General features: G+C 41.0%; 2 protein-coding genes and 2 pseudogenes across 23 annotated transcripts in view; all 4 read right to left on the reverse strand.

The window, feature by feature from the left end:
• On the reverse strand, positions 1-3059 carry LOC118112026 (annotated as a pseudogene).
• Positions 1-13369, reverse strand: part of LOC118111996 (protocadherin gamma-A4) — a 268356-nt gene that overhangs the window by 153155 nt on the left and 101832 nt on the right. The gene's annotated exons all lie outside the window — the stretch shown is intronic.
• On the reverse strand, positions 3136-6453 carry LOC124852066 (protocadherin gamma-A10-like). Its single transcript, XM_047340542.1, has one exon. The coding sequence runs from the start codon at positions 6092-6094 to the stop codon at positions 3641-3643; it is 2454 nt and encodes an 817-aa protein (XP_047196498.1). The 5' UTR covers positions 6095-6453; the 3' UTR covers positions 3136-3640.
• LOC118112015 lies at positions 6541-12293 on the reverse strand (annotated as a pseudogene).

Below are 13369 nucleotides of genomic sequence, written 5' to 3' on the forward strand. Positions count from 1 at the left end.
AATTGTATAACATCACAAAATTTAAATAGAGACAGGGATGCCATTAATCTGAAGTTCTGAATGTCAGCACAGTAGCAGCATCCCTATCAAAAATGCTGTCCATGGTGCTGAAAATTAGGACATGGCGCGCGACTGATCGCTAATGCACGTATATCAACATAGGAAATTATGGGTAAAGAAACTAGGCTACATTAACTCACCTCTAGAGGAGAGTCTGGTTCATCCAGGATGCTCTTTTCACTCTGTATCCGCTGCATCGTCCCTGTAGAACTGGGGTCCATTATCAGCACGTTCTGACTACCAGCTCCTCCGAACTTACAGTCACTCTTTCTGGAGTCAGTCGTCCTGCACACCTCGTAATTGTACACGTGCTGGAGAGTCCCTGTCCCCAAAGTGTCTGAGTAACGTGGTGGATAATATGGAATCACAGGGAGATTGGAGTGATACAAGACGCGAGACTGTCTCCACCTGTAGATTTTCACTGAGATAATAACCACTACACACGTGATGAAGAGGAAGGAAACTACAGCCAGAGCCAACACTAAGTAAAAAGTCAGGTTGTCGTTGTACTCCTTGTCGTGCGTAAAGTCAGTGAACTCCGACAGCACTTCCGGGAAGCTGTCCGCCACCGCCACGTTAACAACGACTGTAGCGGAACGAGAGGGCTGCCCGTTGTCCTCCACTGTCACAGTCAGTCTTTGTTTCACTGCGTCTTTATCAGTGACTTGGCGGATAGTTCTTATTTCTCCATTCTGTGAGCCCACTTCAAACAGCGCCCTGTCTGTGGCTTTCTGCAGTTTATAGGAGAGCCAGGCGTTCTGTCCAGAGTCCACATCAACTGCCACCACTTTAGTGACCAGATAGCCCACATCTGCTGAACGAGGCACCAGTTCAGCCACCAGAGAGCCACCAGTCTGGACTGGGTACAGAACCTGAGGGGGGTTGTCGTTCTGGTCCTGGATCAGTATTTTCACAGTCACATTGCTACTGAGGGGAGGAGAGCCTCCATCCTGAGCTTTCACCACTAATTCAAGCTGTTTAATTTGCTCATAATCAAAGGAACGAACCACATAAGAACTCCAGTTTCAGAGTTTAAAGACACGTAAGTAGAAACTGGACTACCACCGACCTGTGTGTCTTCTAGAGATACGATATTCTGGCGTTTTGATTCCAGTCAGAGTCTTTCCGCTGACAGCAAATATCGAAAATCCATGGGAATTATTTTCAGTGACATGAGCAGAATAACTGCGTTTGTCAAATATTGGTGCATTATCGTTTACGTCTGAGATTTTAAGATGTAATTTTTTGGAGCTAGAAAGCGGGGGAATCCCAAAATCAGTGGCCGTTATTGTTATGTGATATTCTGACATGGATTCTCGATCAAAGTATTGATCCGAGATTAAATTGTAATAATTTGTTAGTGAAGATTCAATTTTAAACGGAAGTTTAGCATCAATAGAACATTTGATTTGTCCATTTTTATCAGAATCTGCATCTTTTACGTTCAAAATAGCAATCGTTGTACCAGGACGTGCATCCTCAGATACCGGACTAGAAAATGACATAATATTTATAACTGGAGTATTGTCATTAACATCAATAACATCGATTATAACCTTACTTGTCCCGATTAAACCACCCTGATCCTTTGCCTCTACTCTCACATCGTATTTTCTGTCTTTTTCATAATCTATTTGACCAGACACAGAAATTGTTCCGGTATTTTCATCAATAGTGAATAGGTCTGCTGTGCTTCCTTTCATGTTATTAGGCTGTAAACAATACGTCCATTTGAACCACTGTCTGCATCTGTGGCATTTACAATAACAATCCAGGTGCCTTTAATCGTGTTTTCCGTCACAGAAGATTTATACACCGACTGATTGAAAACTGGGGCATTATCATTTGCATCTAACACAGTTACATCTATATTTACTGTACCAGATCTCTGTGGTGTTCCTCCGTCAACTGCGATCAGTTTTAACGTCAAATGTGGACGTTGTTCTCTGTCTAAAGGCTTCTGGAGCACCATTTCCACGTATTTACTTCCGTCTGGATTGGCATGTTGCTTTAAAATAAAATTATCGTTTGGCGACAAAACATAATCTTGCAACGCGTTCTGACCCACATCAAGATCCTCTGCACTCTGCAGTGGAAACTGAACCCCCACTACCGCTGATTCACTTATTTCAAAACTGAGAGGTTTATCTTTTTTCGGGAAAACTGGTGCGTGATCATTTATATCTAACACTTCAACAGTTATTCTGTGCAGTTCCATTGGATTCTCTAAAATCACCTCAAAGCTGAAGCTACACGGAGTTACGTCTCCGCAAAGCTGCTCTCGATCTATTCTCTCATTCACGACGAGAATCCCTTTGTCTGTCTTCAGCTCGCTGTAGTGGACGTTTTCACCGGTGACGATACGGGCCCGCCCAGAGCGGAGCCTTTTCAGATCCAAACCCAGATCTTGCGCCACATTACCAATCACCGAGCCTTTCTTCATCTCCTCCGGTATAGAATAACGAATCTGACCACCTACCATGCAAACCACATGAAGCAGCAACATAAGCAGTCCTATTTGTTGTCGCAGTCCACAAAAAGATCGCCATCTTAAGAATATTGGAGATCCTCCAGATGCCATCCCGACAACAAAGAAACGATCGATTTATATCCGACCAATGTCACGGTGAGGATGATTCAGATATATTTGTTTCCTGGTTGAATCCAAAAAAAAGTCTTCAACGTTCATGTGCAAGTCCGTGAGACCATGTTCGCACCAAACCTCGACGAAACACAGAGAGCCTCTTTCCCTGTGTAATCAGTCAGGGGATGAACTGAATGACGACACAACAGATGAAAAATATATTTGACTGACCAACAGCGTCGCTTAGAGTCTAAAAAGTGGAAGTTAAACGAGACCAAGTCCACAGTGCTATGACTCATAAATAGACAAATTGAACACATCTCTATCACATGTAGATGTTCCAATGAGACTGATTTTACTATATTTGGAAATGTAAACGGTTTCAAAGTCGGTATTTGTACTAAAACAAATACAATGTAAATGTAGAACGTAGAATTATATATAAAAAATAACAGAAAATTAAGTTTCTAACAATTGGATGGTATAGGGGAAATAACTAAGTGGGTTATAAAAAGCCTTTAAAAAAATAATTGTTATCTAAGAGTGTACATTCTAAATTGAAATATTTCTTGATTGACAGTAACTTATAAAGAGAAAGTAGGAGTTGGAAATTGATGCTGTGTGATGCTCTACTCAGCGATGACATTATATTATTACAAGATTCACCATCTTCACAACAGAACATCGACATAACAAAATAAATAAGTCACACCTGGGACAAACCCCAAAATATATGTTATTACTAATGCAGCATTACATTCCCCACAAAGTATTTGTAATACAACATATAATTAAATAGCAGTGTACGTGTAAACTTAGGTGAGGAGCATTTCCTTCCCGATGCTCAATCTATAAAGATTTTCGCATGATCAGAATTGTATCGGGTAATGAACAGTGTCGTGCTGTCCATGGTGCTGAAAGTAACAGTGTACAATGCAATGACTTGATATATGTCTAAAAACTAGACGGAGAAAGCGAAGCGGCGAGCACAATTATTTAACTCACCTCAAGAGGAGAGTCTGGTTCATCCAGGATGCTCTTTTCACTCTGAATCCGCTGCATCGTCCCTGTAGAACTGGGGTCCATTATCAGCACGTTCTGACTACCAGCTCCGCCGAACTTACAGTCACTCTTTCTGGAGTCAGTCGTCCTGCACACCTCGTAATTGTACACGTGCTGGAGAGTCCCTGTCCCCAAAGTGTCTGAGTAACGTGGTGGATAATATGGAATCACAGGGAGGTTGGAGTGATACAGGACGCGAGACTGTCTCCACCTGTAGATTTTCACTGAGATAATAACCACTACACACGTGATGAAGAGGAAGGAAACTACAGCCAGAGCCAACACTAAGTAAAAAGTCAGGTTGTCGTTGTACTCCTTGTCGTGCGTAAAGTCAGTGAACTCCGACAGCACTTCCGGGAAGCTGTCCGCCACCGCCACGTTAACAACGACTGTAGCTGAACGAGAGGGCTGCCCGTTGTCCTCCACTATAACACTCAGTCTTTGTTTCACTGCGTCTTTATCAGTGACTTGGCGGATAGTTCTTATTTCTCCATTCTGTGAGCCCACTTCAAACAGCGCCCTGTCTGTGGCTTTCTGCAGTTTATAGGAGAGCCAGGCGTTCTGTCCAGAGTCCACATCAACTGCCACCACTTTAGTGACCAGATAGCCCACATCTGCTGAACGAGGCACCAGTTCAGCCACCAGAGAGCCACCAGTCTGGACTGGGTACAGAACCTGAGGGGGGTTGTCGTTCTGGTCCTGGATCAGTATTTTCACAGTCACGTTGCTACTGAGGGGAGGAGAGCCTCCATCCTGAGCTTTCACCACTAATTCAAGCTGTTTAATTTGCTCATAATCAAAGGAACGAACCGCACTAAGAACTCCAGTTTCAGAGTTTAAAGACACGTAAGTAGAAACTGGACTACCACCGACCTGTGTGTCTTCTAGGAGATACGATATTCTGGCGTTTTGATTCCAGTCAGAGTCTTTCGCGCTGACAGCAAATATCGAAAATCCAGGGGAGTTATTTTCAGTGACATGAGCAGAATAACTGGTTTTATGAAATAATGGTGCGTTGTCGTTTACGTCAGAGATTTTAAGATGCAATTTTTTTGAGCTAGAAAGCGGGGGAATCCCAAAATCAGTGGCTGTTATTGTTATGTTATATTCTGAAACGGATTCTCGATCAAAGTATTGATCCGAGATTAAATTGTAATAGTTTGTTATTGAGGATTCAATTTTAAACGGAAGTTTAGCGTCAATAGAACATTTTATTTGTCCATTTTTATCAGAATCTGTATCTTTTACGTTCAAGACAGCAATTGTTGTACCGGGACGTGCGTCCTCTGATACCGGACTAGAAAATGACATAATATTTATAACTGGGGCATTGTCATTAACATCAATAACATCGACTATAACCTTACTTGTCCCGGTTAAACCACCCTGATCCTTTGCCTCTACTCTCACCTCGTATTTTTTGTCTTTTTCATAATCTATTTGACCAGACACAGAAATTGTTCCGGTGTTTTCATCAATAGTGAATAGGTCTGCTGTGCTTCCTTTCATGTTAGACAAGGTGTAAGTAACAGCCCCATACGAACCACTGTCTGCATCTGTGGCATTTACAGTAACAATGCGGGTGCCTTTAATCATGTTTTCCGTCACAGAAGCTTTATACACCGACTGATTAAAAACTGGGGAATTATCATTTGCATCTAACACAGTGACATCTATATTTACTGTACCAGATCTCTGTGGTGTTCCTCCGTCAACTGCGATTAGTTTTAACGTCAAATGTGGACGTTGTTCTCTGTCTAAAGGCTTCTGGAGCACAATTTCAACATATTTACTTCCGTCTGGATTGGCATGTTGCCTCAAAATAAAATTGTCGTTTGGCGACAAAACATAATCTTGCAATGCGTTCTGACCCACATCAAGATCCTCTGCACTCTGCAGTGGAAACTGAACCCCCACTACCGCTGATTCACTTATTTCAAAACGGATAGGTTTATTGTTTTTCGGGAAAACTGGTGCGTGATCGTTTATATCCAAAACCTCAACAGTGATTCTGTGCAGTTCTATTGGATTCTCTAAAATCACCTCAAAGCTGAAGCTACACGGAGTTTCTTCTCCACAAAGCTGCTCTCGATCTATTCTCTCATTCACGACGAGAATCCCTTTGTCTGTCTTCAGCTCGGTGTAATGAACGTTTTCACCGGTCACGATACGGGCCCGCCCAGAGCGGAGCCTTTTCAGATCCAAACCCAGATCTTGCGCCACATTACCAATCACCGAGCCTTTCTTCATCTCCTCCGGTATAGAATAACGAATCTGACCACCTACCATGCAAACCACATGAAGCACCAACATAAGCAGTCCTATTTGTTGTCGCAGTCCACAAAAAGATCGCCATTTTAAGAATATTGGAGATCCTCCAGATGCCATCCCGACCACAAGTAAACGATCGATTTATATCCGAACAATGTCACGGTGAAGATGATTCAGATATATTGGTTTCCTGGTTGAATCCTAAAAAAGTCTCCAACGTTCATCTGCAAGTCCGTGAGACCATGTTCGCACCAAACCTCGACGAAACACAGAGAGCCTATTTCACTGTATAATCACTCAGGGGATGGACTGAATGACGACACAACAGAGGAACAATATTTCACTGACCAACAGCGTCGCTTAGAGTCTAAAAAGTGGAAGTTAAGCGAGACCAAGACAACAGTGCTATGACTCATAAATAGACAAATTGAACACATCTCTATCACATGTAGATGTTACAATGAGACTGATTTTAGTATATTTGAAAATGTTCAAAGTCAGTATCTGTACTAAAACAAATACATTGTAAAAGTAGAACGTAGAGTTATGTATCAAAAATAACAGAAAATCAAGTCTCAGTAACAATTTGCCTCCAGTGCAACGGATGGTACAGGGGAAATGACTAAGTGTGTTATAAAAAGCCTAACAAAAATTAATTGTTATCTAAGAGTGTACATTCTAAATTGAAATATTTCATGATTGACAGTAACTTATAAAGATGAAGTAGGAGTTGGAATTTAATGCTGTGTGATGTTATTACAAGATTCACCATCTTCACAACAGAACATCGACATAACAAAATAAATAAGTCACACCTGGCCCAAACCAAAAAATAGATGTTATTACTAATGCAGCATTACTTTGCCAAAGTATTTGTAATACAACATATAATTAAATAGCAGTGTTCGTATAAACTTAGGTGAGGAGCATTTCCTTCCCGATGCTCAATCTATAAAGATTTTCGCATGATCAGAATTGTATCGGGTAATGAACAGTGTCGTGCTGTCCATGGTGCTGAAAGTAACAGTGTACAATGCAATGACTTGATATATGTCTAAAAACTAGACAGAGAAAGTGAAGCGGCGAGCACAATTATTTAACTCACCTCTAGAGGAGAGTCTGGTTCATCCAGGATGCTCTTTTCACTCTGTATCCGCTGCATCGTCCCTGTAGAACTGGGGTCCATTATCAGCACGTTCTGACTACCAGCTCCGCCGAACTTACAGTCACTCTTTCTGGAGTCAGTCGTCCTGCACACCTCGTAATTGTACACGTGCTGGAGAGTCCCTGTCCCCAAAGTGTCTGAGTAACGTGGTGGATAATATGGAATCACAGGGAGGTTGGAGTGATACAGGACGCGAGACTGTCTCCACCTGTAGATTTTCACTGAGATAATAACCACTACACACGTGATGAAGAGGAAGGAAACTACAGCCAGAGCCAACACTAAGTAAAAAGTCAGGTTGTCGTTGTACTCCTTGTCGTGCGTAAAGTCAGTGAACTCCGACAGCACTTCCGGAAGCTGTCCGCCACCGCCACGTTAACAACGACTGTAGCTGAACGAGAGGGCTGCCCGTTGTCCTCCACTATAACACTCAGTCTTTGTTTCACTGCGTCTTTATCAGTGACTTGGCGGATAGTTCTTATTTCTCCATTCTGTGAGCCCACTTCAAACAGCGCCCTGTCTGTGGCTTTCTGCAGTTTATAGGAGAGCCAGGCATTCTGTCCAGAGTCCACATCAACAGCCACCACTTTAGTGACCAGATAGCCCACATCTGCTGAACGAGGCACCAGTTCAGCCACCAGAGAGCCACCAGTCTGGACTGGGTACAGAACCTGAGGGGGGTTGTCGTTCTGGTCCTGGATCAGTATTTTCACAGTCACGTTACTACTAAGTGGAGGAGAGCCTCCATCCTGAGCTTTCACCACTAATTCAAGCTGTTTAATTTGCTCATAATCAAAGGAACGAACCGCACTAAGAACTCCAGTTTCAGAGTTTAAAGACACGTAAGTAGAAACTGGACTACCACCGACCTGTGTGTCTTCTAGAAGATACGATATTCTGGCGTTTTGATTCCAGTCAGAGTCTTTTGCGCTGACAGCAAATATCGAAAATCCATGGGAATTATTTTCAGTGACATGAGCAGAATAACTGCGTTTGTCAAATATTGGTGCATTATCGTTTACGTCTGAGATTTTAAGATGTAATTTTTTGGAGCTAGAAAGCGGGGGAATCCCAAAATCAGTGGCCGTTATTGTTATGTGATATTCTGAAACGGATTCTCGATCAAAGTATTGATCCGAGATTAAATTGTAATAGTTTGTTATTGAGGATTCAATTTTAAACGGAAGTTTAGCATCAATAGAACATTTTATTTGTCCATTTTTATCAGAATCTGCATCTTTTACGTTCAAAATAGCAATCGTTGTACCAGGACGTGCGTCTTCAGATACCGGACTAGAAAATGACATGATATTTATAACTGGGGCATTGTCGTTAACATCAATAACATCTACTATAACCTTACTTGTCCCGGTTAAACCACCCTGATCCTTTGCCTCTACTCTCACCTCGTATTTTCTGTCTTTTTCATAATCTATTTGACCAGACACAGACATTTTCCCGTATTTTCATCAACACTAAATATATCTGCGGCGCCTCCTTTCATTTTGGACAAGGTGTAAGTAACGGCCCCATACGAACCACTGTCTGCATCTGTGGCATTTACAGTAACAATCCAGGTGCCTTTAATCGTGTTTTCCGTCACAGAAGCTTTATACACCGACTGATTGAAAACTGGAGCATTATCATTTGCATCTAACACAGTTACATCTATATTTACTGTACCAGATCTCTGTGGTGTTCCTCCGTCAACTGCGATCAGTTTTAACGTCAAATGTGGACGTTGTTCTCTGTCTAAAGGCTTCTGGAGCACCATTTCAACATATTTACTTCCGTCTGGATTGGCATGTTGCCTCAAAAGAAAATTGTCGTTTGGCGACAAAACATAATCTTGCAACGCGTTCTGACCCACATCAAGATCCTCTGCACTCTGCAGTGGAAACTGAACCCCCACTACGGCAGATTCACTTATTTCAAAACGGATAGGTTTATCGTTGTTTGGAAAGATTGGTGCGTGATCATTTATATCCAAAACCTCAACAATTATTCTGTGCAGTTCCATTGGATTCTCTAAAATCACCTCAAAGCTGAAGCTACACGGAGTTACGTCTCCGCAAAGCTGCTCTCGATCTATTCTCTCATTCACGACGAGAATCCCTTTGTCTGTCTTCAGCTCGGTGTAGTGAACGTTTTCACCGGTGACGATACGGGCCCGCCCAGAGCGGAGCCTTTTCAGATCCAAACCCAGATCTTGCGCCACATTACCAATCACCGAGCCTTTCTTCATCTCCTCCGGTATAGAATAGCGAATCTGACCACCAACCATGCAAACCACATGAAGCAGCAACATAAGCAGTCCTACTTGTTGTCGCAGTCCACAAAAAGATCGCCATCTTAAGTATATTGAAGATCCTCCAGATGCCATCCCGACAACAAATTAACGATTGATTTATATCCGATCAATATCACAGTGAAAATGTTTCTGATTTATCCGTTGTTGTTGCATCTAAGGGCGTCTTCAATGTTCATATGCAAGTCCGTGAGACCATGTTCGCACCAAACCTCGACGAAACACAGAGAGCCTCTTTCACTGTATAATCACTCAGGGGATGGACTGAATGACGACACAACAGAGGAAAATTATTGCACCGACCAACAGCGTCGCTTAGAGTTCAAAAAGTGGAAGTTAAACGAGTCCAAGTCCACACTGCTATGACTCATAAATAGACAAATTGAACACATTTCTATCACATGTTTATGTTACAATGAGACTGATTTGATCATATTTGGAAATTTAAACAGGTTCAAATTCAGTATTTGTACTAAAACTAATACAATGTAAATATAGAACATCCAATTATGTATCAAAAATACTTTACTACTGAGTGGAGCAGAGCCACCATCTTGGGCTTTAACTCGTATTCTGTACACTTTGACTTGTTCATAGTCAAGTGAACGCAAAGACTGAATCATTCCACTTTCTGTATTAATGGAGAAATATGAGAAACCGGATTTCCATTAATCTGGCTGTCAATAAGAAAAACTATATGCGTGCATTTTGACCGTGATCTGGATCAGTTGCGTGAATCTGCAGCAGAGCGAAGCCAGGAGAATTTTTTTCCATTAACTGAGTGTTGTAAACACTTAGGCTGAAAGTCGGAGCGTTGTCATTAACATCAGTCACGTCTAAAACCACAGTTTTTCTGCTTGATAAGGCAGGTGAGCCCTCATCTGTGGCAGTGAGAGTAATATTGTACTTGGAACACTTCTCACGGTCGAGGTTTTGCTCCTAACCCAAGGTGTAGTAGTTTCTGAGGGATGATTTGATTTTGAAAGGGAGATGTTCTTCTATATTTAAATGAACCTGCCCATTTTACCGGAATCTTTATCTTGGACATTAATCAACGCCACAATTGTACTGGTAGCAGAATCCTCTGAAATCTTACCAGAGTATGAAGCCATTGTGATTACGGGCCTGTGATCATTTACATCTACTATGTCGATAATTATTTTGCTGGCACCAACCACACCCCATGGATCTTTTGCTTGAAGGTTTATTTCGTAATACGGGATATTTCTCATCTACTCTGGAATAGAGTAACGGACTTGCCCACTAACCGCAGCAACAACAGAGAAAACAAAGCAAAATGCAGACTCCCCAGTCCAATGAGGCGCCTTTGCATTTCAGAGTATCCATCTCTTCCAACAAATATCAGATCCAAAATAACGCAGATATCCAGAGGAGAAAGGCGTTGAGTCTCACTCAAAACATGTATCATACGTTTTTAGTTTGGTTGTTGGTCAAATCCAGTCCTTGATATAAGCACACACGCCTATTTCCTTCAAAGACGGGTGGCGACTTTGTCTCTGTGATAAGGCCACTGTTATACAGTATCCTTAGGCAATAGCACCACCAACAGTGAGTAACTCAAACAATGCCACTGGACCACAGGATCAATGTCCCACTTCCTGTCTATAGTCAAATGTATCCAAACATAACCTCCTGTCTTTCCTGCCTAACCTGTAATTTTGTGGATCTCCGACATCAATGTACAGCAACTTCTAAACTGACATTATATTTAGAATGGGAATTTATACAATTGATGATGTAGAATTAAAGTTTTCTGATAATACACTGAACTATAAATATGAATTACAAAAAAGTGTGTAAGTATGGGGACACTGCATTGGTTTGGGCAGAGGCCGAGAGCAAACACATCTAACCCTCACATCTTCTTTTAGAGCAACAGCTCCATATAGTCTTAAATGTAAGTAAGTGATCTGATATTTTTTTTACAGCAATAAAAGAGGACAGACAGGCATATAGATAGATAGATAGATAGATAGATAGATAGATAGATAGATAGATAGATAGATAGATAGATAGATAATCTCTTCTCTCATTAACCAGTCTAACTGATAAATCCAGTGACCTACATTTGAGCAGTGGAATTATCATCCATTATGAAACTACTGCAATGCTCACCCACAAGCAAGAACGGATCAACATTTTACAGCAGTATATTTCTTCTGTATGTTCCTAAAACATGATGTCTGCATGAGTAGGAATAACAATTTTATAGGTCAGGATTTTGCATTTCATCATGTTCTCTCATGCACACACACTCTTTCTGTGCCTGACAGCACTCGCACTCACAGAACAAAACATTCCGCACATCATGATTGTGCATTATTCAGGGAGTCACTGCAGAGCAGCAGCCACATTTATTAATATTTATGTAATTTAAAGCCTGCAGGGGTCGAATCACACAGCACACACCAATGCAGCTGCCTGTGTTACAAGAACGTTCAGTCTTGCAGGAATAAGAAATGTGTCTTATAAACACTCCTAACATATGTTAGCTGGTTTCAACAAGGTTTCCATGTGGTGAAATAGAGATAAAGAGATAAAGAATGGAGATGGAAAATGGACTAAACCTAAGTTTGCGTCAACTGTGTTTCATATTGACCGTGGGAATTGAGTTTTGTGTTGATGAGGCTGTAGCAGCAACATAACACAGTATAAAGAAATAGTGTACAATTTGACATTTAAAATGAATGGGAAAAGAAAACTGTCTTACCTGTTTGATCAAAGTAGACGGTTCATTCAAGAAGAGCAATGTGGAAAGAAACAAGGAGAAAAGAGATAACAGTTAGTATGAATCCTAATAAAACCCAATCAGATCATTCATACGCATGGATCATATCGTTGGGTGACGACATGGCATCAAATTTAATAGACTGATAGGAACAAGTGAAAATATGTTATAAACAAACACACATGGAAACACAGCTTAAAGGGTGTCATTAAAAGATGGATGCTCCTATGTGTCAGAGGTTTTCCAACATTTCATCCTCTACTTTGCACAACATGTGTGTGTAAATAAAAAAAAGACTTCCCACAGTATTTAAAAACACTAGAGACTCAGTGATGCTTGTGTTAATTGGTAACAGCCATTTTGTTGACATAGTTTTCTATCACGCTCCAATGTTGTCAAATACATTGCTTCAAACAGTGTTCTCATGACCCAGATAATGTTTAAAAAAAGCACTGCTTGTTTTTTTTTTCCTTCTCCTTCCCCAGCTGAAAGTAGGAGCACAAATTGGCCCACAGCTATAACACCAAGATGAACACACATGAATTCACATGGGAGTTATTTTGCTGACAAAACTTATCTGCTTCACTGGCATGACACTGTCAGTAGCAGGCACACAAACACACACACACACACTACACACTACACGCACACAAACAACCATTTGACTGTCGAATTAGACTCTAACCACTGATCTGAGTGCAGCTCATGTACTGTGCACTTTCATGTTTTTCTTTTTTTATGGTTGTATATTTTTGTATTTAAAATGTTACACTGCATGTTTACTATTGTATGTCTAAATCTTGTGCCCTAGTAGAGTCTAATTGACACCTGATCTAAAAAAAAAACATGGGTTTAAAAATGAAAGAAAAATAAGCAACACTTATCTGTTGTAAGTTGTAACTTTAATTATTTGATTAGCTACTTAAGTATAGTGTTGATGTTTTTCTGAACTGCTAGATTGCTTTCAAATTCTTTTTTTTTTACTGAACAATAAACTGAGAAGGACACTTGGTCCATGTTTGCACAATGACAACCTACTGAGAAATAAATTGTTATGTTGTCAATGATTCTTTGAGAGAGAAACAAAGACCAATACCATTGTTATTCTTTTATTCTTTACATTTGCTAGTTTTTAGGGCAGCACTCACGTCACAAGGGCAACAACAATTT

This window comes from Hippoglossus stenolepis, chromosome 7 (genome assembly GCF_022539355.2).
Source record: "Hippoglossus stenolepis isolate QCI-W04-F060 chromosome 7, HSTE1.2, whole genome shotgun sequence".
Classification (NCBI taxonomy): Eukaryota; Metazoa; Chordata; class Actinopteri; order Pleuronectiformes; family Pleuronectidae; genus Hippoglossus; species Hippoglossus stenolepis.